Below are 25,264 nucleotides of genomic sequence, written 5' to 3'. Positions count from 1 at the left end.
TTCTCCTGCCTTCTCCCCATTACCTTTGGTGTCCTTACAAAATAAGATCCTATTAACCTTTGTTTTAAATATACCCAATGACATGGCTTCCATAGCCATCTGTGATGATGAATTCCACAGATTCACCACTCTGGCTAAAGAAATGGCTAAAGAAATTTCTCCTCATCTCTGCTCTAAAGGGATGTCCTTTTATCCTGAGGTTGTGCCCTCTGGTCCTGGACTCCTCCCACTATAGGAAATATCTTCTCCACATACAAGACCATAATGGTAGATATATGAATAAAATTAGTAAGTTCAGAAAATGTCCACCACGTCACCTTGCATTTGTGGAATTAGAAACAAGGGTAACATTTCAGGTGAAGGACCCTTCGTGCTGAAACACTAATTCCATAGTACTGCCTGACTGGCTATATTGTCAGATATTATTTCTCTTTACTCTAATATCCTTTATAATACCCTTGCACATTCTTGAGCAGCTCAGCTTTTGACAAAGCACACGTGTCCATTGACATAAACTGAACTGAAAAGTTCTTTCAACACAAAATGAATTTTTGCACTAATTGGTGCCATCTCCAGACTCTGTCCTAGCACAGATGGAGATAGACAACAATGAAAGGGCACTATGTAGCATTGCAGAACACATGCAACAAACAAAAAAATATATAAAGTTCATGGTATTCTGCCCAAAGTTTACACATCCATCCTCTTGTCTTTTGTAGGTCTACCAACCACTCTGTGTGCACCCCAGTGAAGCAGAACTACTGGACTGTCCTGCTGGTTCAGCCACTGCCCTAGCCACCAGCTCTGGACATGGAGGAACTGTCATCTTGGCCACCATCTCCTACACACTGGCAGCTAGCAGTTTCAGGGGACTCGGTGGGATGATGTCAGATCTCAAAGTCTCCTGAAACCAGTTTTGATTTTTTTCCCCTTGAGTTTCTAAAACACTTACTGGATGTTTACTTTGACTGCATACATCTTCTGCCTAACCCCTACAATCATCTGGTGCTGGAACTGTTCACATCTGTCCTTTAGGTCCACTTTGTCCTTGGGACTCTCTCTAGTATCCTCCCTTTCATTTTGTTCTTTGGGCAGGGAGAGTCAATCTGCAAGGTGAAGTACACCATTCTCGCTGACCTGGGCTACCATCAGTTGGAGTACTTCATCTTGGTCTCAGTGAGGCAAATTATCTCTTTTGACTTCAAGGAAGAGAATTATGCAAAGAAATGTAAAAGACATCCGGTGAACTCCATCATGTTACTGTGATTTTATGCAATATACTGTATATTAGCAAGTTATGCTTAAAATCTAATGTTGTGGATATAAAGGTATAAAGGCACATGCTGTCCTTGTGTTGGCCCCAATTGTATATGATATAATGAACCCAATTGGCTGTCCATATAATTTGTGCAAGTGAAAAACAATGCTAGTGACTTCAGTAGCTCAGTATTTGTTCACGTGCCAGTGGTCGCACTTACCCACCTGAGATATAGTCTCCTGGTTGATGTTTGGGTGCATGCCATTTGTACACACAGAACTGTTGTTGCTATTGGCATTTGGTACAGTATTGCTGGTTATTCCCATTAGTGCAGTGGCAGGCTATGACCTGACGGAATTGGCAAACTACTCTTTGAAGGTAATAAGGAAAGGGAAGCTCTGCAATGATAGCTTTGATGAGTTTGGGTTATGTCAGTTTTCATCAGGGATTACACCAAAATGTACTGTAGGAGCTGTTGCTCCTCAATCCAGCCATTTTATCTCTACTGGGTGCGGTACTGACCATCCTTCCTGCTTGCTTTATGCTCACAGCAGTGGCTTCTTGTGATAACACAATCTAACACCAGCAATGCCACCATTTTCCTCAGGGCCTGTAGCAGTCTTGGACAGAGTTGTGGGAAATTCTGACTGGGGTTTGTCATGCATGGGAAATGACTGCCACTTAAAAGAATCATTAACATTCTCATTTTTTAAATGTAATTTAATAAACACATGCTCAGCTTTGTGCCTCGGGGAGTGGACTTTCCTCTTTAACTTCCTAAGTCCTGAATAATATTACTTCAACTGCATAGTTTCAAGATATTGAGAAATTGGTTTTTATGAGATTGCTCTTAAATCAGGTTGCAGTATATTATCAATTAAAGATGTTTTCAATTTAATAGGTGTTATGGACATTTGCCTCTGAAATAATTTTGTTATCAATCTTCAAAACAGTATACGTAAAGAAAGATAGAGGAAACCAAAAAGAGTTGATTGTGGAATCTGAGCAGCAGATATTATACATCTTCATTCTGAAGTTGGAAGAAAGAAATCAAATCAAATCTGATTCTTGAAGTGTAATATAGCTTCAGGAGAAAGATTCAATGCTAATATATTGACTCAGAATAAATTTTCTTATGAAGTACACCAGAGTTGTTTGAACACTATTTGAATAAGGAATGTTTTAATTTGAAATACTGTCTGTGTGTGCAGAAAAATCCAAACATCATTAGATATATATGAATACTTCAGAGAGTGATAACAAAGAATCATGTGAAACTTCCATGACATGTCAGAAAGGTTGACCTTCTCAGACTGATGTGAAGAGCAGGGATCCTCAAAATATCATCAGAGGAAACAAAAGCAAAACCTGGAAGGGAGAATGATTAAAGTTCCCATGTTCCCCACTCATATTTGCTTGGTTTATTTGCTTGAGTGATTTCATTGCCTATGGTATTTTAAGATTCTCTTCACTACCATTAAGATTAATGATTGAAGCCACTTTGGACAGTTCCAAAGGGATGAGCAACTTTGACTTACTTCATAAATTATTATGGAATATTTCCACTGCATTTAGCTAAAATGTGTAATATGCTACATTAAGAAACAAAAGGTAGTGCAGTTGTTGTATTACTCTGTCTGAGTACAATCTAAATAACATTTGTCTTTGCATTCAGATTTAATTCTGTGAACAACTGGAAAATAGTCTGATGCTGTAGGTTGTTTATGGCCTGTCTGAATGCCACCTGTTCTGCTGTGTGTTTACAGGTGGTATGCCACAGCTCTTAATGAATGTTCCTACACTGGAGAGGTGCTTTCATACATAATAATATCAGGAAATGCTCCAAACAGGCAGCTTCTGAGGAAAGAACATTTCAGTACCATTTTGGACTTGCATGAATGTATGCGTGTAGAGTAATGCTTGTGAACGCAGGAATAACATAATTGCTATCTGAATTGCTTCAAATATAAGGTGTGAAGTTCTAATATCAGGATAACCAAGTTAGATTTGCAGTACACAGTCTGTTTGGTAAATTGGTTCTGTTATAATCAAAAATTCTGAGTAAACTTTGAGGGCATCCTGTCACCTTGATTCTTGCCCTGTATTTCCCATGATCCAGGTTTCTTGCCCTGTATTTCCCATGATCCAGGTTTCATTTATCGTTTGCAAAGTATTTAATCACCTCTTCCTTTTTTTTAACGAATTCTTGCCCTGTATTTCCCATGATCCAGGTTTCTTGCTCTGTATTTCCCATGATCCAGGTTTCATTTATCGTTTGCAAAGTATTTAATCACCTCTTCCTTTTTTTTAACAAATTCTTACTTTGTGCTTCCTGATCACTTCCTTGTCCCTAGTTCTTTCCTCTTCACGTGTTGTGGAATGAAAAATAATTAGTGCACCCAACCTTGGTAGATATATTGTGACAAAACAGTACGTACATCAAATGGAAAATATGTTATGCTTCAAGAAAAATAAATTAAGAGGCAATACTGAGGAAAAATTGCAAGAAACATTCAAAATGTTATGAAAGGTTGACTAGAGAGCAAAATTCAAGCATATCTAGTGCAATAATGATTCATAATATGTTTTGTTGTGCATAACATAATGTAGTTTTTAAAATACCCATACTGCACACACACATGATAAGCATAAGAGTGGCTTCTCAGTTTAAATCTATCAAACTAAGAAAGCAAATGATTTATAAAGCAAACTTAATTTTGTAGTGCTTATATATAACTTGTATTTGGAAATTCATCAAAGCAGTTGTATGTAATAAGTGAAAACCATAAATGGTGGCATTTCATATTTTTATCAAGCATTGGCCTGTTCTGTGCCAAAGTTAGTGTTTCTATATAGAATGCGGCTGGATATTTAGTAGGCCAATCAACTCGCCCAGATGCTGTTAATAAGGTCTCTTCAAACTGTTTAACCTTGCAATGTGTTTTGCCTGTACAGCTGCTTGGGAAATGGATCTGAGTTTGAAAACTGTTCAGGTGGTTATTTAAACGTGTCATGGTCCCTTCTGAATAAAAACTCACTTGTTACAGCTGATGTTTCAATTCCCTTTGGCGTGTTTAACAGAGCTTGCATTTGTGTATATGGCTTTCTTCAGCCATGTAGGATTTCAAAGCAACAAAATCAGGTGGAAGGCATGGTAAATGTTTTTGATAGAAAAGATGAAGACCAATACAATCCATGGCATTGGTGGGAATAGCTAAGATGTAGGAGGCACCTGGCTCAGTTCCTGGCAGCAAACATCTTCAGCAGCCAATGAGAAGACTCACTGCCCACTGGAACTAGAACTTATGTATTGTCAATGACTGTGAAAGTGATTGCTGCCCTCAACCTTTCAACTCTATGTCTCCTTAGGAAATTAGTGGAAGTTTTATTTTTTTATTAATCAATCAATTAAACAATAAATTTATTTATTAATTTAATTTAATTTTTTATATCCAAGGCAGTAAAAATTATTATGGTGCATCTCTGTCACAATGTACATGCAATAGAGAGTGGAAATGTGGGAGGATATTGCCCAAACACTAAAATTACATACATAATTGTTTTGTAGACATATATGTACAGTCAGACACACAATCAGGTCCATGTACATTGATAAATCTGATGGCCTGGTGAAAGAAGCTGTCCTGGAGCCTGTTGGCCCAATAACTGCCCAGATTACAAGAATTAAAACAAGTAGGGGATTGTTTGCTAGGATTGCTTTATATCACCTCTCTAGATGGAATCCCACATATGCGTGATAATATTAACTGCATACTTTGGGGCCATATTGTTTCATCACTAACAAGGGATTCACCTATCAATGTACATTTGGTGTGCAGCTTCACGAAGGAGTTACTGGAAGTGGGCCTTAGATTCCATGTGATTAGATGTGACACTTTCACACAGCATCAGTCTCGCTCATCCGACCTTTTCTCTTCTCAATTTAAGTATTGTCTCCTGGGAAACAACGGATTCCCTTTCAATCTTTGCCCATGACACTCCGGAGAACTCCTAATTAATGAAGAGCACAGCTGGAGTCTTTTGGTTTGTGACCACCAAATTGTCACTAAGCGAGCTACTGAATCGGTGTGAGTTCTGGAGTAACCACAGGGGAGGGTGTTCTGGGTGGCAATGGCAACTGAGGGTTTTCAAGTTCAAACTCAGTCTTAATACATGTGTACATCTAAACGAAACAGTGTTCTGCGGAGGCCAAGGTGTAAAACTTAGTGTGTGTACACACACACAGACAGTTACGATACCACATACAGTCACAAAATAGCATTAGCACGTCCCCGAGTGGCATGGCCTAAAGATTAATGGTACATAGGATATTGTCCTGGAGCCTTGTTTCCGCAAGAACACACGCACACCAGTTCCTTATCTGGGGCTGGGTCAGCTGCAAACCAAGACATTCCAACTTACCTTACAGGGAGTAGACACTAGAGGGCTGCCCCAGTGGGAGAGCCGGCCTATAGGGGCAAGCCCACAACCCAGCACAAATTCCAGCACTCCCATCGCGCCCCTGGAACAGGCCAGGCTCTGGCATGAGGACCTGGTCTGCACAACAGCCGAGGCCACGCTGCTCCGCTGTCGCTGGCCTCACCAACGAGCCAATGAACTGCACTTGCAGTATCTTGCAATGCCATTGTCTAGCAGGGTCTTGGAATCATAAAACATTTAAGGTAAACACTGGCACCATTTGTTAGATCTGGAGAGGCCGCTGTAAGCAGGCATGCCACCATCTTATTGGACTGGAAACCCTTGCAATCTATCATGCCTTCTTCCATCACCATATCAGTTCTGCAGCACCAATCATATTGCAACATGGCTTCATATGAGTGAAGCTGTCTTCACTCCAATTCACCAGTGATTCAGTCAGAGCCCTCCATCTACGAGGTGTGTGTACTCCACCTACAGACTGTGTGCAGTGTGTTTGTCAGTACTCGGCCTCATCTCTCATGCCCTTTTACTATTCTCCTTCTCAATAGCAGTTACTCTGGTTAATAATCAGTGTCCAGCAGAGATAAGCTTGAAGATGCTGGTATCCACTCGATCAGGATCCTCATTGTTTCCATGAGATTCAGCTGGTGCTCACTTGAGACTAACCAATCGGAAGTTGAAATCTAAAATTGTATAATGGATTCCAGCAAAGTGTTCAGATTTGTTTCTATGCATAGTTAAGTGATCCTGATCATGAATAAATAAGTAAACTAATACTGTCTGAAGATTTATCACCTTTTGCTCAACGTGAAGGTTTTGGAGGATAAAAAAGGTGGAAATGAATTTGTCCCACTGAACCTCTGATCTTCACACCTCAATATAAAATTAGTATTTGTTTTTCATCCTTTTACCAGTTTTCTGCAAGTTCTGTCTTTGGTTGGCTGGGATGTGGATGTGCCATTTAACTCCTTAGCATTCTCTTCTATATCTATCTCCCTTCTGGCAGCCTAGCATCAATGCTGTCCCTCTCCTTTATGTTAAAGTGGAACAAAAGTGTCAGCAAGCCAAGATTACATGTTCCCCCCCCCTGGATTACTGCACTGGGAGGAGTGACAATGAGGCAGGCACTTTGCAATGCTTAAGATTTGTGGTGAATCGAGACAATCAAATGGGGAAGTGATGAAATGAATTCTAAGTCCACCCTGCATCATACTGAAAGTAAGTGATTGTAAAGGACACTCCCAAGGGATATAGGGAGAAGGCAGGAATGGGGTACTGATTGGGGGTGATAAGCCGTGATCACATTGAATGGCAGTGCTGGCTTGAAGGGCCAAATGGCCTGCTCCTGCACCTATTGTCTGTTGTCCTTAACAAGGCAAAGTGAACTGATGGGGTGCTTGTAGCAAGGGGTACAGCTAATTAGCAGTTCGACTTGACTTGTTTAGATTAAATAACCACTTTCTACAATGCATCCACAACCTGGATATCATACCTCTGCTGTTCAGCTACATCCAGCCACACCTTCTTGGTCACAGAGCTAAGTCGTTTTTGCATCATTGCTGCATAAAGTCGTGGTCCTGAAAGCAGGCACTGATACATCGTGGTTGTGCGTTAAAACTTATTGTACAGAGGATTGTCACTGGTCTTTCATAACATGCCTGGCTTTGCTCTAACATTTCACCCTGACACCTCTAATTTCCAATTAAATACTTTTGTCTCAAATGCGATGTGAATGTATCACGTTGTTCTGCATTATTGCAGCTCTGCCACTTTGAGATACAAAACTTAAATGTTAAACATAATTGGTTCAGTTGCGTTCCATTTACAGATTGTGACAATGGCTTTAAACTCTGGCTATCACAGTCAATTTTGCCTCTTATTGTTTTGTGCAAACTTCATATTAATATTTGGGTCATATATAGCTTGTCAGAGAGCACATTTGAGATAATCTTTGGAAAGAAAAATGTTGTATCAGATAATATTTATTAAATGATATTGTTTGCTCTTGACCATAATGTCATTTACATTAAAAGGCATAATTGAAAATAAGTCACCAAAAGAATCTCCCATTTTCCACCTCTCCCTCATTGCAGACAACAAACTATCCCATTACAATAATATAATTAAAAATACTTTCAGCTGAGGAAAGGTTGCTGTGACGCTCAGAAGATTAAAGCTATCAGCGTTTTTTCAAACAGATCGTGTTTTAATAGTCTGATTGATTTCTTATGTGAAGCAAACAAATCCACATTCTAGAATCTGAAATCTGGTCTGACACATAGTTTATAATTTGTAATTGCCTGAAATGCCCATAAGCAGAAGGAAAGCCAGAGCCTTGATTTAAAATGTAATTAGTTTCATAAATTGATTCACTAAGTAATCCTCTTAATCTTACTGAGCTATACACTCACATCCCCTCTTCTGACAAGGTGAATTAAAAATAAAATAATTACATACAGAATTGTCTCTGTTCCACCAAAAAAACTGATGCTAATATCTGATTCTGGTGCCAAGAATGTGCTAAGAAGAAGCTCATGGATTATTCATTGTTTTGAATGGATCAATACTGACAAATAATGGGCCATTACGTAATGATTCATTATTTATATTGTAGTTAATGTTCGCTGCGGATCACTGCCACTGATCTCACCACTTCCTGCAGTTTGTGGGACCTTGCTGTGTACAAATTGGCTGCTTTACTTCCTTACGCTGTAAGGTGACTGCACTTCAAAAGCAAGTAATTGGTTCTAAAACATGATGTCCTGAGATTGTAAAAAAATGCTAATCAATTTTTCTGTCAGCATTTGAAGAGTCATATTTTAGCCCAGCCTTGTACCAGTTTTGATTCATCAAAGTACATCTTCAGTTGGGCATTTGGCCATTGGCTACTCATATAATGGTTGGTAAATTGATTATTTTAGTAGTCAAATTTGTTAAAAGCAAAATATGATGTGTAGTGACAGTGTTGAAGTTAGGCAGTCTTCTGGCAAATGTGGTAATCTAATCTTGAAACAGTCTGGTCTCAGTTCTCCACACCAGCCTATTTACCTCAATTACAGAAAGTGGAGATGTGAGTCTTTTCCCTTTGGGAGGGATTATGTTCAATATATTGTGGGTAAAATGGAACTGCAAGCATTTTCAGTCATTTGCTGTAGGATTGCTAAAACTTTGTGAATGGATGTCTAACACCCGCCAGATTTAAAACATTTAATTTTATTCTTACACAGGACTTTGCACTAATTTATTAATGCCTGAATAATCATAATTTAGGTTTCATTTCACTCTCTTTTATCTGGGAATGTGATAAATGGTTTCTTAACTTGGAGGAACCGGCCTTTCCTTGCATTTTAATGGTGAACCCCCCCACCAGCCTTTATGGATATAATTATAAGGATTGGCCAGATGCTCTGCACTGATGGTCAGAGGCCTCACAGTTTGGATTCTGTGATAAAACTTGGATCCCACCAAGAATTTAGATAGGTATTAGGGAATTATAGTTTTGAAGATGGTATCTGGGTATAACCTAATCTGTTTTAAATGAGGCATTTGCTCACAGCTAATCATGGAGGGCAGGCCTAGAGTTATTGAGGATTGCATTAACTTTGTCAACATCTTCTGTCCAGGCCTGGAAAGAATGGCTTTGGAGGTGCCCAGGGAATAATGCCTCACACCCTGAGCATCTCAATACATCTGGAGATGAAGTCTTATGATTTATTTTAACAACCAGAGTTTTCAGTCAGAAATGAAAGCAATCAATACCACCGTCCTTAACGAGATACATTCCCACTTTAAATAGTCTTCCAGAAGGCAAAGAAAACTACCAGATTCCCAAAAATATCCAAAAACTGATCTTGTGAACTAACGTATTATGGGTTTAATGGTCACCTGGTCTCACCTTCTCCATCCCACCGCGTGATGTCAGATTTTAAGTGGCTGTCATCACCTGGTATCACACACGGAATTGATTGACTCTCTGTAGATCTGGGAGCTTGCCTGCTTTTACTTTTGACAAGAAAACAAAGGAAATTATGAAATGGAGCAGGGCCCCTGTAATCCTTATACACTGTTGGCCAAGTGCCAGACTTAACCTGAGGGAATAATGTTCAAGGAAAATCTTAAAGTGACTGCAGGACTGGTAACTTAGATTGTAGATTAACTATGTGTTATTTTCAGATACATGTATAGGCTGACTCTTAGGTACCATTCAAATGTCCATGTAAGCTGTCTTTATTATTAAGTTCAAGGACAGCAACCAGAGTTGGACAATAAATGATGCTATTGTCAGTAAAGGCATGATCCTTAGAATAAAAGGTAGGTCTGAGGAGCAACCTATGAATATGTTTCTTACACATTTTATAAGATTTCAATCATTGCAGAATGCATTTATTTTTGAGAAGCTAATAGCAACAGTAGGCAGGCTGGTGGCGCAGTGACATCAGCACTGGACTCCGGAGCGAAGGTTCCTGAGTTCGAATCCAGTCGGACCGCTCCTGGACACGCTTTCCATCTGTGCCGGGTTGAGTATCGAGCTCACAACTCGGCCCCATAAAAAAAAACCACACTGCACTGTAAGAAGGACGTGGGGGACCACTCACAGAATCTTTCCTCCAAGCCAACCACTTGAAAAAAATAAGTGGTTGCGAGGCTCTGGCAGAGTATGGCACACACACAAAAAAATAGCAACATTAATCCAAACACGTTTTCTATTTCTTTGCTTACAATTTATATTTCAATAGTATGTAAACAATTAATTTTTTTAATATTTCACCTGGCAGCACTAGGGTTCTGGCAGTTATGATGAGAGTCGAATTTAAAATAAGAATAAATAATTATGTTTGCATACCTCTGTCCCAGGAGTGCACAGTGCACGCCAAGGAAAAAGGAAATAGGAACCAACAAGAGACTCTGTCAGTGTTCGTGATGCACATTATTACAAGTCTCTAAAGAGGCAACTCAATGTCAGGAGCAAATTATTCACCAGATAGCATCTAGAGTTGTGGGTGTCACAAAATAATGCTTACAGGCAACCAGTGTGTACCCTCCAGGGAATCTATCAGATGGCAATCTCAAATAAAAACAAATGCATCTGATTAAACAACATGCAAATACCTCCACCATTCTATTTTGGTTGACTGAAAATTTTTTCAGTGACCCGACCAGTTCTTTTTTGTAGCTCTTTATTCTAGTTTCATGATAATCACAGTACTTTTAACTCACAGTGTTCTAATCACACAATTCCTGATTTTCTTCTGTTTCTGTGATCTTTCCTGTGGTAACTTCTACTTTACAAGAAGACCACTCAACAACTTGATGGCCAAAAGAGCATCTTTATCTGGGACGGCAAATGATATTTACAATATAGAGGCTTCCAGGTACCTCGTGCGGCATGGGTGGAGGAACTTTATACAATGCATACTCGGAGTAAAAAGAGCGGAAGTAAAGACCCCGCCAACCCCGGATCCCGCCTCTTGCTACCAACAGCTCCCCGATTAGTGTTAACTTACTTCTAATAATACTCACATTACAACATTTCCTATGGTCATAAAAGCTGTATATCTCAGGTTCCAGGGAATACTCCCTCAAGAGAATTAATACCTGCTGTGTTTGCTTTTCTCTTGCTGTTCAGCGTTTAACCTGCTATCATATACAGCTGGCCAATCTGTTAAACTAACTGTGAAATTTATGGCATCAGATATTCAGGTCATTCAGATGATTAAAGTTTGTCTGTACAGAATTCACAAATCCCTACCCAAGAATTTGAGATGCATTAGGGTTAATTGTCTCGTAAGTAATTAAAATGATAAATGGTAAATGGTAAATAACTAAACACGGCGTTAATTTCAACTTGCATTTTTGATATGTGCAGATGATGTGGCTTATGGAAAATCACAATGTAGACCATTTTCTAGGAACATGAGTCTTCCATAAAGCAGGGTCTACCTGCAATTATATGTGGACTATACCAAATTACAAAAATCTAAGTAAAACTATGTAGAAAAAAATGAAATACTTGAAAGGTGGCCCATATTTAAAATGAACAGGTCACCTGATTTGGATGTGATATATCTTGTGTTCCTGAGGGAGGTGGGGTGGAAAATGTTTGACATTTTTACAGTAGGATGATCCAGAAGTTTAAGATGCATGGGTTCCATGCTGATATGGTAGATCTGATTCAAAATTGGCTTGGCTCCAGACTAATGGAGGGATCTTTCTTTGACTGGAGATCTATGACCAATGGTGCTTAGCAGAGCTCACTGGTGGAAACTCATTTGAAAATGTAGCTGGGATGATTCGTAAATTTGCAAAAGTTGGCAGAGTCATGGGAAGTAAAGAAACTTTTCAAAGGATACAGGAGGATATAAATCAGTACAGAATATGGGCAGAGAAATTAGAGTATCATGTGCCATTTTGGTCATCACAGCACAGGAAGGATGTAGATGTTTTGGAGAGGGTGCAGAAAGAGTTCACCAGGATTAGGGAGTATTAGTCATATGGAAAGACGACCTTGAATTGCTTTCTCTGCAGCAATAGATAGAAGCTTATAAAACTAGAAGATGCATTGATAGGGCAGATGGTCAGGAGGTTTTTGTCCATGGCGGAAATGTCATATAATAGAGAGCATAGGTTTAATGAAGGGAACGTTGAATGGAGATGACCAAGGTAAGGTTTTTACACAGAGAGTGATAGATACCGGAAACGTGGTACCATTGGAGATGGTGGAAGCTGATACAATGTTGACCTTTAAGGGGCATTTAGACAGGCAAGTGAGCATGCAGGGAATGGGCCATATGCTGGCAGATGGGAATGCATTAATTTGTCTTCATCGTCTGCACAGACATCATGGGCAAAAAGTCCTGTTCCTACTGTTCTATGTTCACTGTTCAGTAATACCTTGTTAAGATTTTTAATCCTCTTTGGATTCAGTGGATGCGAAAATGCCAAAGAGCATTGGGTGGGAGAGCCTGTCCGAAATAGTGAAGTTCTCGTTTTGGACTGTAGTTTTGATGGACTCTGGATCAGGGATTCTTTTGTGTTTCTGCTGCTGCTTGCATGGTGGGAGGGGGTTTCTTCCGCTGGCACGTGTGGGAGGGGAGGGGGGTTGATGCTTTGTGCAATGGGAGAGGGGAGGGGAGGCTTCGGGGATTTGATGTTTCTATCATTCATTCTATGGTGTTTCCTGTTTTGTGCCTGCCTGTGAAGAGTATGAATATCTGGTTGTATACTGTATACATACTCTGATATTAAATAAATCTTTGAAGAACCTCCCTGGCAACTACCTATTAGTCAGTTCAAGTCCCATGGCAGGGAAGCTTTAAGAAATAGCTACCAAGGGGAAAAAGACACTGGAGAAATTTGTGTTATAAAAGGAGAGGTAGCATAGATTTTTAAAAGCAAATGTTTTTAGCGTAATGTGATCAATCTTTGACTGTGGTATACAAGAGGTATATCATCTACTTAGATATTTGAGAAGTCTGTTGATGACGTGCCATATAAAAGCAAGGTAGAGCTGTGCAAAGTGAAAGGGTTAGTGGTAGCATGGGTGACCATTGATGATGAAAGGACTAAGTGTCAAGATTTGAAGTAAGTGTTTTTCACACTGGAGAATTGTAGATAACTCATAATCCTGAGGACCAATGTAGGGATCACTACGTTTTATTTACAGAAAAGAATTAGAAAAATGTGTGCAAGGTAAAATTGCAGATGACAGACTTGCTGAGTCTCTGAGGGGCGTAGAGGACAGAAAATGACGCGGGTAAGCTGGAAGATTTGACATCACTCGGCAGTAGTTAATTTTCTTGAAATGGAAAGGGTTATTGTAGTGTTTTGTGTGGAAAGGTATTATACTGACAACACTGTTCTGCCAGGAACCTGCCCTCCCTGCAGCCATGTGTTGCTCTGTCAGGAACCCGGACTGAACCCTTTGTCCTCTGCATTGCTATGACCCGTACCCCCCATGCCAAGAAAGTGGCACAAAATCCCCACTGGTGATCTTGCAGCAGAAAACTGCTCATATCAGTGTAGAGAGGCACCTGCAGGGCTAGTGTTGCTCTGCACTGGATGGAGGCAGGGGCTGTACCCAGACCAGTACAGTGAGTGCAGGCCAGTCTTGACGACTGTCTCCACTCGCTCCATGTTTTGCCAAATCACCTGGATCCGCATTATAGTTGTACTCAGTGCCTGCTAAGTGTCATGGAAGATGCTGTCTCCACCTCCCCCCCACCCCACCCCTTCCTTTGGGTGTACAACTCTCCTCAGCTGAGGACCAAACAGAGGACAATGTTTGCAGGACTATGGTAAAAGAACGGGTGGAAATGCAACTGCACACTTTACAAGTACAGACCAATAGGCTAATTGACCTCTCTGCAGTAATAATTCTGTTTTTCCATGATTCTGACAACATAGAATGTAGAACATCACAGCACAGTCAGGTCGTTTGGCCTACAATGCTGTGCCAACCTATATAAATGTACTCCATGGTCAATCCAACCCTCCCTTCCTACACTGCTCATAACCCTCCATATTTTGGACATGTATGTGCCTGTCGATGAGTCTCTTTAATTGTATCAACCCCTAACAACACCCCAGCAGTGCATTCCAGGCACCTACCACTCTCTGTGTAAAAAAAACTACCTTTGACATCTCTACTAAATTTTCCTCCTTTCACCTTAATTGGATGTCCTTTGTTCGAAGTTCAAAGTTATCAGAGTACATACAACCCTGAGGTTTATTTTCCTGCAGGTATATTCAGCAATCTATACAATAGTAACTATAAGACAATCAATAGAAGATCTAGTAGAGTGCAGAAGACAACAAATTATGCAAATGCAAACATAAATAAATAGGAATAAGTAACAACAACATGAAATAATAGAATAAAGAGTCCTTAAAGTGATAATTGATTGTGGGAACTTCTCAATGGATGGGCAAATGAGTGTAGTTATCCCCTTTTGTTCCTCTTTGGTATTAGCCATTGCTGCCTCAGAACATCAAGGTAAAGTATATTTAATTGTCTCAGGAGAGTGTGACAACTAAACTAGCTAATTAATAAATGAGAAATTAAAGAGAGATGAATAACCATTTAAAAATCCTGACATATCAATAATTAAATGTAGCTTCATTATCTACAGGGCAAATAAGTAGCTGTACTTGCAAAGCTACACAAATAATTAGCTACTATTGGAAGTTAAACAATATAGTATTTACTAGGAATCCAATGGGTACATTGCTGTCAGTGTTATATTGCTTTGCCCTTAAACTGCCTCAGCTGAAACATCACCATTATTATATAATTGCCTGAGCACTTTCGATGGTTTTAAGGCCCCAGCTGAATATCACTCATGAAGCAACATTAGTAGCAATTAGAATGATAAGAAAAAAAGTAATGAAAGCCAATGAACTCAGTTGTATAATGCTTTCTGTCTATGCTGTTTGATTGAGCAGAAGTGTAAAATTGATCACTAAATGCAAAGAGCATTTCCTTCCCTGCATTGCACAAAACCTGAAATTCAGGAACTGCAGGTTTGTGTGTGGCGTGTCTGTGCATGGAGGATGCAGCACGCACAGCAGAGACGTCAGCATGCATGGTAACTGTAGCAATATTGAAGAAACCATCTCTTTAGGGATAGCAGGCGTGAGCGGCAGAATGAAGGCTTGCGTGAACGGGAACTAAAGAAGAAGTCTCCAGCTGAGCCACCGATAGTGCGTCTGCCACTGAAGAAGTGCATGGAATCCTCTCTTACGGATGAGATTCCTTTGGTACTCCCGCTAAAACTCATTGTCTTCTTTGAAGTGGGATCTTGGGTTGGAAGCCTGCAGCTCAAACACCTTGATATTTAGTTGTCTGTCAGGAGAAACAAGGTGTAACTCCCACCACATCTGACATAATGTCATCCATATTTGCTGCTGAATTTGAAGTATGGGTTTTCATTGACAACTACCTCTGAAGGTCTTCCTGCTTGTGTAGGTCAGTTGATGCTTCTTCCCTGGCTGCTGAAATTGCAGGTGATTTCAGTGTATAACTGTATGAAAGACCTGTGATTCATTTCTCTGCATACATACTTCCATGCGCATTGTGAACCTAAGCGAATTGTTCCGATATGGATGAAGTTGGTACAAATCCTCTGTGAGGCATCATTTTAGGCTGAAGTCTTGCTTGACTTTTACTTTTAATCTTGTTGAAATATTAATGATTTCTAACTTTGACCAATATCAAAGCAAAATAATTCTGAACTACTTCTGTTATGTATTATTTTTCTGATGGATTTTTTTCCTTTCTTGTTCATTTTTTTGACCTTAAAGAGAGTTTGAAATTACACTAATGACAAATGATTTCAGCCTTCTTCTTGACATTTTAAAGTTACAAAAGTATTGCCTTATCAGAGATTATTTGCATTTTGTACTGGCATTTCTGGGCCATTATGTCCAGTCAGCATATTTGTCTGAACAAAATAAAGCTACCTATGAGTCATGCTGTAATTATATAGATCATAGTAATAAAGCAGCAACTCCAAGACACTGGTACAAGATTCAATGTATGGCATTAGTAGATTATTATGTGTGTGAAGCATTTTGGCTTTCTAATGAGCTGTCCATTGACCTGCAAGGAAATGTAAACAAAAATGGTTAAGCATTGTAATAAAAACAGTACAATTTGGAATTCTGCATTGGTTCTATTCAATTCAGCATGGTCCTTCCTGACTGGTACCTTTTTAATGCTTGGATGAACACATCTATCTCAGTGTTAGAAAGAACCTTAATCATCGACACAAAAAATGTGTCTGAGTACTGTAATGGAAAAGAAGTGCCTTTGAAAGATAGCAACATTCTATTCCTGTAATGCAGAATTTTCCCTTGTGGATCCTCCATCTCTGGCATAATGATCTGCTTGTCAACTTCATACCTTTTTCATAACCTCAAGTTCCATCATTATCGTCGTGTGCACAGGTTTCTTTGAGAGCAGGGTTCTCAGTGGTTCAATAAGATGAAATCACTTTGGAGAGAAAAAATGAAAATCCAGCAATTATGGACATTCATATGAAGATCAATGTCCATTTGTTTAGGGTAACACCTACAAAATGCTGAATGAACTCAGCAGGTCAGGCAGTATCCATGGAAATGAATTAACAGCTGACATTTTGGGCCGAGACCCTTCATCAGGACTGGAAAGGAAGAGGGAAGACACCAGAATTAAAAGGTGGGAGGAGGTGAAGGAGGACTAGCTAGAAGCTGATAGGTGAATCCAGGTGGATGGGAAAAGGAAAGGGCTGGAGAAGAAAGAATCTGAAAGGACAGGAGAGTGGACCACGGGAGAAAGGGAAGAAAGAGGGAGGTGAGGAGAAGAGTAAGAGGGCAGAGTGGGGAATAGAAGAGGAGGGTAGGGGGTGGGGAAAATTACAGGAAGGAGAAATCGATTCAAGGTTGGAGGCTACCTAGACGAAATATGAGGTGTTGCTCCTCCACCCTGAGAGTAACCTCATCATGGCAAAAGCGGAGGCCACTCCCCCAGTCCCCCTCCTTCTTCCCTGTCTCCCGTGATCCACTCTACTCTCCTATCAGATTCCTTCTTCTCCAGCCCTTTAACTTTTCCATCCATCTGGCTTCACCGATCGCCTTCGGGCTTGTCCTCTTTCCCCTGTTCCCCCTCACCTTTTAATTCTGGTATCTTTCCCCCATCATTTCCAGTCCTGAAAAAGGGTCTTGGCCTGAAACGTTTATTCATTTCCATAGATGTTGCCTGACCTGCTGAGTTCCTCCAGCATTTTGTGTGTGTTGCTTTGGGTTTCCAGCATCTGCAGAACCTCTTGTGTTTAGGCTTTTCATTTGTTTAGATTTAAAAAAAATATAAGCACAAAGGTGCCTGGAGAAATCGAACTCGGTGGTAAAATTTACAGCCATATCATGGATAAGAGTATTTCAACATTTGACTGTTGGTCTTTTGCACAGAGGATAGCTAAATGCTAACTACTTTCAACATCCATTAAAGGTGCTAGATATTGTATCCATACTGTAATCTCTTCAGATAATAGATCATCATGATGATCATGGAACTATGGTGTAACTGATTGTAAGCAACACACACAAAATGCTGGAGGAACTCAGCAGGCCAGGCAGCATCTGTGGAAAATGGGCAGTGGGCAATATAGCTTTTACTGGTGGATGGAGCGTAGGTGCTCGGCGAAGCGGTCTCCCAATCCCAATTGGGACTTACTGATATACTGCAAGCCTCACTGGGAGCACCGGGCGCAGTATATGACCCCAAAAGACTCAGGTGAAGTGTTGCCTTACCTGGAACGACTGTTTGGGGCCCTGAATGATAGTGAGGGAGGAAGTGTAGGGGCAGGTGTAGCACTTATTCGCTTGCAGGGCTAAGTGCCAGGAGGGAGATTAGTGGGGAGGGATGAATGGACAAGGCAGTTGTGTAGGGAGAGATCCCTGCAGAAAGTAGATAGTGGGGTAGGGGGGCAGAAAGTTGGAGATGGTAGAAGTTGTGGAGAATTATATGCTGGACTTTTTTCTGCTATGCACTTTATTTCATAGATACTGCCTGGCCTGCTGAGTTCTTTCAGCATTTTGTGTGTGTTGCTTGGATTTCCAGCATCTGCCGATTTCCTCTTATTTATAATTGATTGCAGCTTGGAATTAGTTTTCTCCAATTTCCTAACTGAGTCTTCTTGCCAAACAGTTTGAATAGATCATTTTAAATACAGTCTTCTCTCCAAAGAAGATGGATCTAAGTTGCTTCAGGTGTTTATCTTTATGTAGCTGATCATTTAACAAAACAAAGTTAAACATGCACAAAATGCTGGAGGAACTCAGTAGGTCAGGCAGCATCTATGAAAATGAGTAACCCGTTGGAGATTTGGGCCGAGACCCTTTCTCAGGACTGAGTAGGAAAGGGGAAGACAGCAGAACAGAAAGACATTGCTCCATGGCCTCCTCTTGTGTCAAGATGAGGCCACTGTCAGGGTGGAGGTGCAAAAACCTGATAGCAAGAATATGGATTTCTCCTTCCGGATAAAACATTTTCACCCTTGCCCCATTCCTCTCTTTTCCACTCTGAATTTTTATCTCTTCTCACCTGCTTACCACTTTCCCCTGGATCCCCACCTCCTACCCTTTCTCCATGGTCCACTCTTCTCCAGCCCTTGACCTTCCCAACCCACCTGGCTTCACCTCTCACCTTCTAGCTAGCCTCCTTCCCCTTCCCCCATCTTTTTATCCTGGCATCTTCTCTCTTCCTTCTCAGTCCTAGATGCGCCCGACCTGCTAAGTTCCTCCAGCACTTCGTGTGTTTTGCTTTGGATTTCCAGTGTCTGCACACTTTCTTGTATTTAAAATTAAACATGAGTGTATTTATAGCATTTTATAATGATCCAAAAGAATATCTGCTGTGGACAGAATCAGACAAATTATTTTCCTCCTTTTATTCTGGATGATTTTATTCATTCTGTTCTCTCCAAAGAGATTGGTTCAGATTTTCCACTGGGTGTAAATACTATCTCCCACGCATAACTCCAAGGGATTTCAATGCAGACTTCTTCAGGGACCTGTTCTTTTCCAGCTAAACTATTTCTGACATTTCCTGCTTAAATTAACACGGAGAGGGCAGATTATAATTTAAGCAAATGATAGAAGTGTGTGAGATGATCTATGTTCCATGATTTGTAACCAGGCAACATAGAGCCTGCCTATGTGTTCCTGGCTCTGGGGGGGAAGAAGGGAAATTTCAGAATTAATTCTGACTTCATCATGTTCCCAAGGCTAATGTCACAGTCGCCTACAAGACCTCTCTCAATGGTTGTGTATTAGCAAGGAATTCACTGCAGGGTGTTTTCAAACCCAGACAAATAATTTTCCTATTTGATGTCCTCTCATACATTCATGCTAAACCAAGGTCACTGGATAGCAATCAGATGCTGAATCACTCCAATCATGTCACCCTAGGCTAATTGCACCTCCAGTATTGCGTGCAACTGATCAACTTAGCATACACTAGCCATTAAATTGAAGATTTCTTCATCTTTAGGATTCGGCTATCATTAAGCCTAACTTGCTGTGTCTCAAATGATATTTTTGGAGAAGTCACCTGAATTCTTGACATAAGATAGATGGAATACCTGTTAGCGTCCTGTTAGATGTTGTAATAAGAAATTAGGGAAACTGGAAAATCTTTGCTTTATGTTTAAACAGTCAGTTGATCACAAAATTTAAATTTCATGATATGCTCAGCATGAAAGTCATTAAAGCTAATATCTGATTCCTGATTCATAACAGAAAATTATACTAAGTATTTATAGGGAAAGGGTGAATGGATTAGTATTTTGTTCCCTGGAGTGTAGGAGAATGAGGGGTGATTTGATCGAGGTATGCAAAATTATGAGGGGTTTATGTAAACACAACCAGTGAGTTTGTGAGACTAGAACTAGAGGTCATAGGGTAAGGGTGAAAGATGAAATATTTAAGGCGAACATGAGAGGAATCTTCTTCACTTAGAAGGTGGTGAGTCTGTGGGATGAGCCGGCAGCAGAAATGGTATATGTGGGTTCAGTTGCAATGTTTAAGAGGAATTTGAATACATTAATGAATGAGAGTGGTATGGAGGGCTATGGTTCAGGTGCAGGTGGATGGGAATAGGAAGAATAATATATCATGGACTAGATGGGCCAAAGGGCCTGTTTCTGTGTTGTTGTGCTCTGTGATTCTATGGCTACAGTATATGTACATTTTTGATTTACTACCTGTATTCTCTTGTGTATGAAATAACCATTTATACATGATTTCTTGTTCACCAACTTCTCCATGGCTGCTTTTAATGCCATTCTTTGATTGGGCAGCTGACCACAATTAAAGTGAGATATGTCAGGTTTCACCAATTTCTCTCGCCTGGAGAAGCAAGCTGTTTTGTCTGGGGGCTCCTATAGTTCATGGAATGGAATTACCCAATGAATGCAAAAATGGTGATATGATAAGTAGTTCATTCTGCCAAAGCTGATTGCTGAAGCAGCAGTCTGCAGTCTTTTCCCAAAAACTTATTAATTGTTTCATTTCCTTTTTATTACTGTCTTGTTCAACTTTGGACTGATTTTTTTCTTACACATGCATCAAGCTTTATTGCTTTTGCACTTATCAGTATTACATCCCCTCTGCCAATTCTTCTTGTAACCTGTGACTATCCTTCTCACTATCAACCACACTAGTAATGATCATATTATTTGGATACTTAGTAATTATATGTTCTATATGTTCAAATTGCAAATCTATAAGAGTTCCGGCATTGATCCCTATGGAACGCTACTGGTCACAGCCTTCCAGTCATGAAAACAAATTCCTGCCATCACCATCTGTTTCCTATTACAAAGTAAATTTTGGCTCCAATTTGCCAACTTGTCTTGGATCTCCTTGGACAAGTCTTCTTTTGTGGGACTCTGTAATGCTGAAATCTATGTAGCCTACATCAACTGCATTGCCAAGTGTATATTTTGTTAATTCTTCAAAAAATTCAATCAATTTTTTTTGACAAAGTTTGTACCTGAAAAAGATGCAACCGGTAAATGGAACGTTGTGGTCTGTAGTTATGGGTGCTGAGGGTAGTGGGTGGTGGATCAGTTGATGGTTTGATAGATTGAGGTTGCATTCATTATTTGCTTCTTATGCCTAGTTCATCTGTTGTGCAAGTGAGCATATATCAGACAGGTAAATAAAATGAGTTAAAATGAAAGGGACCCTTTCCTTCACCTCGGAAATTATCTCCCACTGCTGGAATGCTCAAGTCATCTCCCCATTATGGTTTCAATCACCAGTCCTCCTGTTCTCCTCAACTAGCAAGCAAAGTTGAGGAATCATGTTCACTAATAACTTTTAATAATTGTCCCAACGATGCATTCAGGTTGAGTTTTCAGCCAATCGTTCATTGACTTGCGATATTTTTGTTCGAACAACAATGAAACCATTCAAGGTTTTTTTTCTTGGTCTCTGATTTCAATTATGCGGGAAAAGTACTTCTTTTTGGCAGATAAGTGCTTTGAATCTGGAGGAGTCATTTGGTTCTCGACGCTTAAATATTTCATACTTCAAGACAACACAGTTCAGCCCAAAGGCCTAAATATCTACATGCCAGTGTGCATTTCATTTGAATTATGATGAGTGGAGAAAACCATCAACTTTTTTAATGTCACAGCATATTCTTATGAATGCTATATATATTTCAACATCTTTTCCCATTGGCATTTGTGGAAAGACTTGTATGTGCTAATATCAGAGACCAAAAGAGTCCGGGATATTTATATTGATTCTAATAAGGGCTTTGATTGCTCACTATTACTAAAAAAACATGCATTGGTTCAAGATATTAATAAAATAATTGCCATAATTCAGTAGATAGAAATACGTGAAGCTGAAGCTGTTTCATTATAGTAGAAAGCCTTGATTTTCTACCTGTATCAGTAACAGTTGCCTGGTACCTGATGTTTCATGGGAGTTTCTGAGGGCAGGGGATTTTAAAGGAGTAGGTGCTGTAATTGGTGCATCTTGGAATTCTCTCCAGCGTTTTCCTGGAATCAACTTGGGTTGTAACTGGGAAATGAGTAATACTAACTTCTTTAGCCAGGATCTGGTCTGATGGACCATTCATGGCAATTCTTGGGGATATTTTATCAGCTAACCCATCCTTTCAGATAATCATTGCCACAGCAACACTAGTTGCTGCAGAAAAAATGGTAGGCGTGCTTTTTTCAAAGAGGTAATCAGTAGTGGACGTGTACAGTAATGTGAGCATGAACACATCGGCTGCTAATAAAAAAATAGTTGATTGTTTTCAGAGACCATACTTTGAGAAATGGAATCTGTGCCATGTCCATTATTGGCAATGACTTGCATAATTTCTTGTAGGCACTTACATGTAAAGGAGCCAAGATTGTCAGCCTTGATTCTGTTTCTAGCTGGTGTTGCTGCCTCTGACAAAGTTTCAGGATTCCTTGAAAATATAAGTATAACTTTTCAATTGTATTCTTGTTGTACAGGTGACACAATCGTAATTCAGAGATGGGAAGAACAAATGAAGTATGTTATTAAAGTAAAAATGGAAATGGCTGTACAGATCACTATTAAGTACTTTTAGGGCCCAAAAGAATATAGAATGTTGAAAACAGAAACAGGTCCTTCATCTCACAATGTCTGTGTTGAACATGATACCAATTTAAACTGCATATCCGCCTGGTCTCGATCTCTCAATTCCTTTCCTGTTCATGTGTCTATCGAAATGCCTGTTGAAGGTTGTTATCACAGATCTTACTAATGAAACACAATAAGAATGTGATCATATCTGTTTCCATCACCAGTCCTCCGGAGCCCGTGCCTTTTTTTAGCACAAGAAACAACCAAGAGAAGGAGAGCTACTAGGCATCGTCTCGGAATCAAGGACTCTCAAAATAGATTCTGTCACATTTACGTAACTTATCAGTAACATGAGACACCTGAAATAAAAGTTTAGAAAAAGTAGATGATAACTTCCTTCAGTATTGACAAGAAGCTCCTCCATGGATTTTATTGTTCCCATGGGTAGAATCAAGTTTCACTGTAATCGTTGGAGGAATTTCTAACTTTATGAATAATGTTACTGGAGGAATTTCTAACCACATGAATAATTAGGTAACAAATCTTTCATTATTTGTAACCTATTCTCTCCAGCAGCTAAAGGCTTTAACTCATTCTTCACCCTGACAGATATGCTGCTGCTTTATGTTATAAACAGTCATGTTCTGCAGTTGTCATCTGTTTTCTAGAAGCTGTGATGAGCTTTGCTCAGCTTTCCCAGAGAGCATCCTTGAGTGATTCCAATCTCAGCGTCTTATGCTGAAGTGTGAATTGCATCCATGATTCTTTTTTATTCTAGGTGACTCAATTAAGATTAGTGGAAGCTAAGAAGTTAAAATATCATTGAATGTAGAACAAAGAACATTACAGCATAGTGCAGCCTTTCGGCCCACAATGTTATACCAACATTTTAAACTACTCTAAGATCACTCTAACCCTTCCCTCCTACATAGCCCTACATTTTTCTGTCATCTCTGTGCTTATCTAAGAGTTTCTTAAAAGCTACTAATGCATCAGTCTCTACTATCATTCCTGGCAGGGCACTCTATCCACCTACCACTCTCTGTGTCAAGAACTTACCTCTGACATCCTCTGATACTTTCCTCCTATCACCTTAAAATTATGACCCCTTATATTAGCTATTTCTGCTCTGGGAAAATGTCTCTGCCTAGCCACTCAATCTATGTCTTATCATATTGTACATCATTGGTGAGCTTTCTATATTTTTATTAAACCAAACTGAGTTTCGAATCACACAAGCTAAGACAGGAATCTGAAATGACGGAATCCATGTGGGATGGGTTCTGCACCCCAATGTAGTTTTAGCTTTAAAAATGATTGGCTCTTTGACCTCTGACTATACACTCACCATCCTTGAAAGCTCTGACCAACTAATCTGGTTTTCAGTTGGATACGTTGCAGCAAGAATCAGACCAGGGCTGTTTAGGTAAGCGCTCAAAGGCCGCTTATTATGTACCTCCAGTACCTAAAAAAATGCCCACTGAGTGTATGCTCATGGTCTTCTACTGCTGTAACCAAGCCATTTCAAGTTCAACGTGTTGTACATGCAGAGATGCTCTTCTGCACACTACTGTTGTAAGGCGTGGTTATTGTAGACTTCCTGTCAGCTTGAACGAATCTGACTATTCTCCTCTGAACTCTGTTATTACAAGCTATTGCATCCACAGAACCACTGCTTACTGGATGTTTTCTTTTTGTTTCTCGCACCATTCTCTGTAAACTCTAGAGACTGTTGAGTGGGAAAATCCCAGGAGGTCAGTAGCTTCCGAGATACTGAAATCACCCTGTTTGGCGCCAACAACCATTCCATAGTCAAAGTCACTTAGATCACATTTCTTCCCATTCTGATGTTTGCTCTGTGAACCTCTTGACCATGTCTGCATGCTTTTATGCACTGAGTTGCTGCCACATGATTGGTTGGTTACTTATTTGCATTAACCGGATTACAGGCTCTAAAGTGGCCTCTAACTGTATAATTGAAAATATTTTCATAAATTATTTGAATACCACTTGGTCAAAAATATAATAAATATCATTACTGTTATTTGTTGTTGAAAAAGACTCATTTCCAGAAATGTTACTTCTTAATTAATTTCTTTTAATTGAATAAAATGCATTTTTACTTGTGTTTCATAAGTACTGTCTGAGTCATTTTCAGTTTTTCTCTGGACTATTTATAAAGTTTTGTTAAATGGCCATTTTGATCTTGTGTATAGTATCTCCGCGGGACAATGTAATGGAAGTTGGGGTTTAAGTGCTTTCTGACTCCACCAGATAACAAAGCCCTTTTACTGTGCAGCATTCACAGAAACTTTTAGACAAGCAATTCTTTTGTATTTACAAATTTTCGTGGACTGACTTTTAGTTCATAATCTATTTGATGATCTCTCTGAGCACTCAGGGTGTTTGATAGCGAATGGTGAATGGAAAATGTTCATTCAGTCTGCATGTTTG

The 25,264-nt window shown here is 39.7% G+C and overlaps 1 protein-coding gene across 2 annotated transcripts in view; it reads left to right on the top strand.

Annotated features, from left to right (window-relative positions):
* Positions 1–25,264, top strand: part of LOC140739296 (BTB/POZ domain-containing protein KCTD16-like) — a 245,647-nt gene that overhangs the window by 116,040 nt on the left and 104,343 nt on the right. Inside the window, exon 2 of one of the 2 annotated variants that reach the window (XM_073067453.1) lies at positions 720–4,297. The exons of the other annotated variant lie outside the window; for it this stretch is intronic. Coding sequence (XP_072923554.1) covers positions 720–751 — 32 coding nt within the window. The 3' untranslated portion in view covers positions 752–4,297. Of the gene's footprint in view, positions 1–719; positions 4,298–25,264 lie in introns of those variants that run through there. 2 annotated transcript variants of the gene reach the window in all.

The sequence above is a fragment of the Hemitrygon akajei genome, chromosome 15, assembly GCF_048418815.1.
Source record: "Hemitrygon akajei chromosome 15, sHemAka1.3, whole genome shotgun sequence".
Lineage (NCBI taxonomy): Eukaryota > Metazoa > Chordata > Chondrichthyes > Myliobatiformes > Dasyatidae > Hemitrygon > Hemitrygon akajei.
The sequence above is the reverse complement of the archived record's forward strand: the minus strand, read 5'-3'. Positions and strand labels throughout refer to the sequence as shown.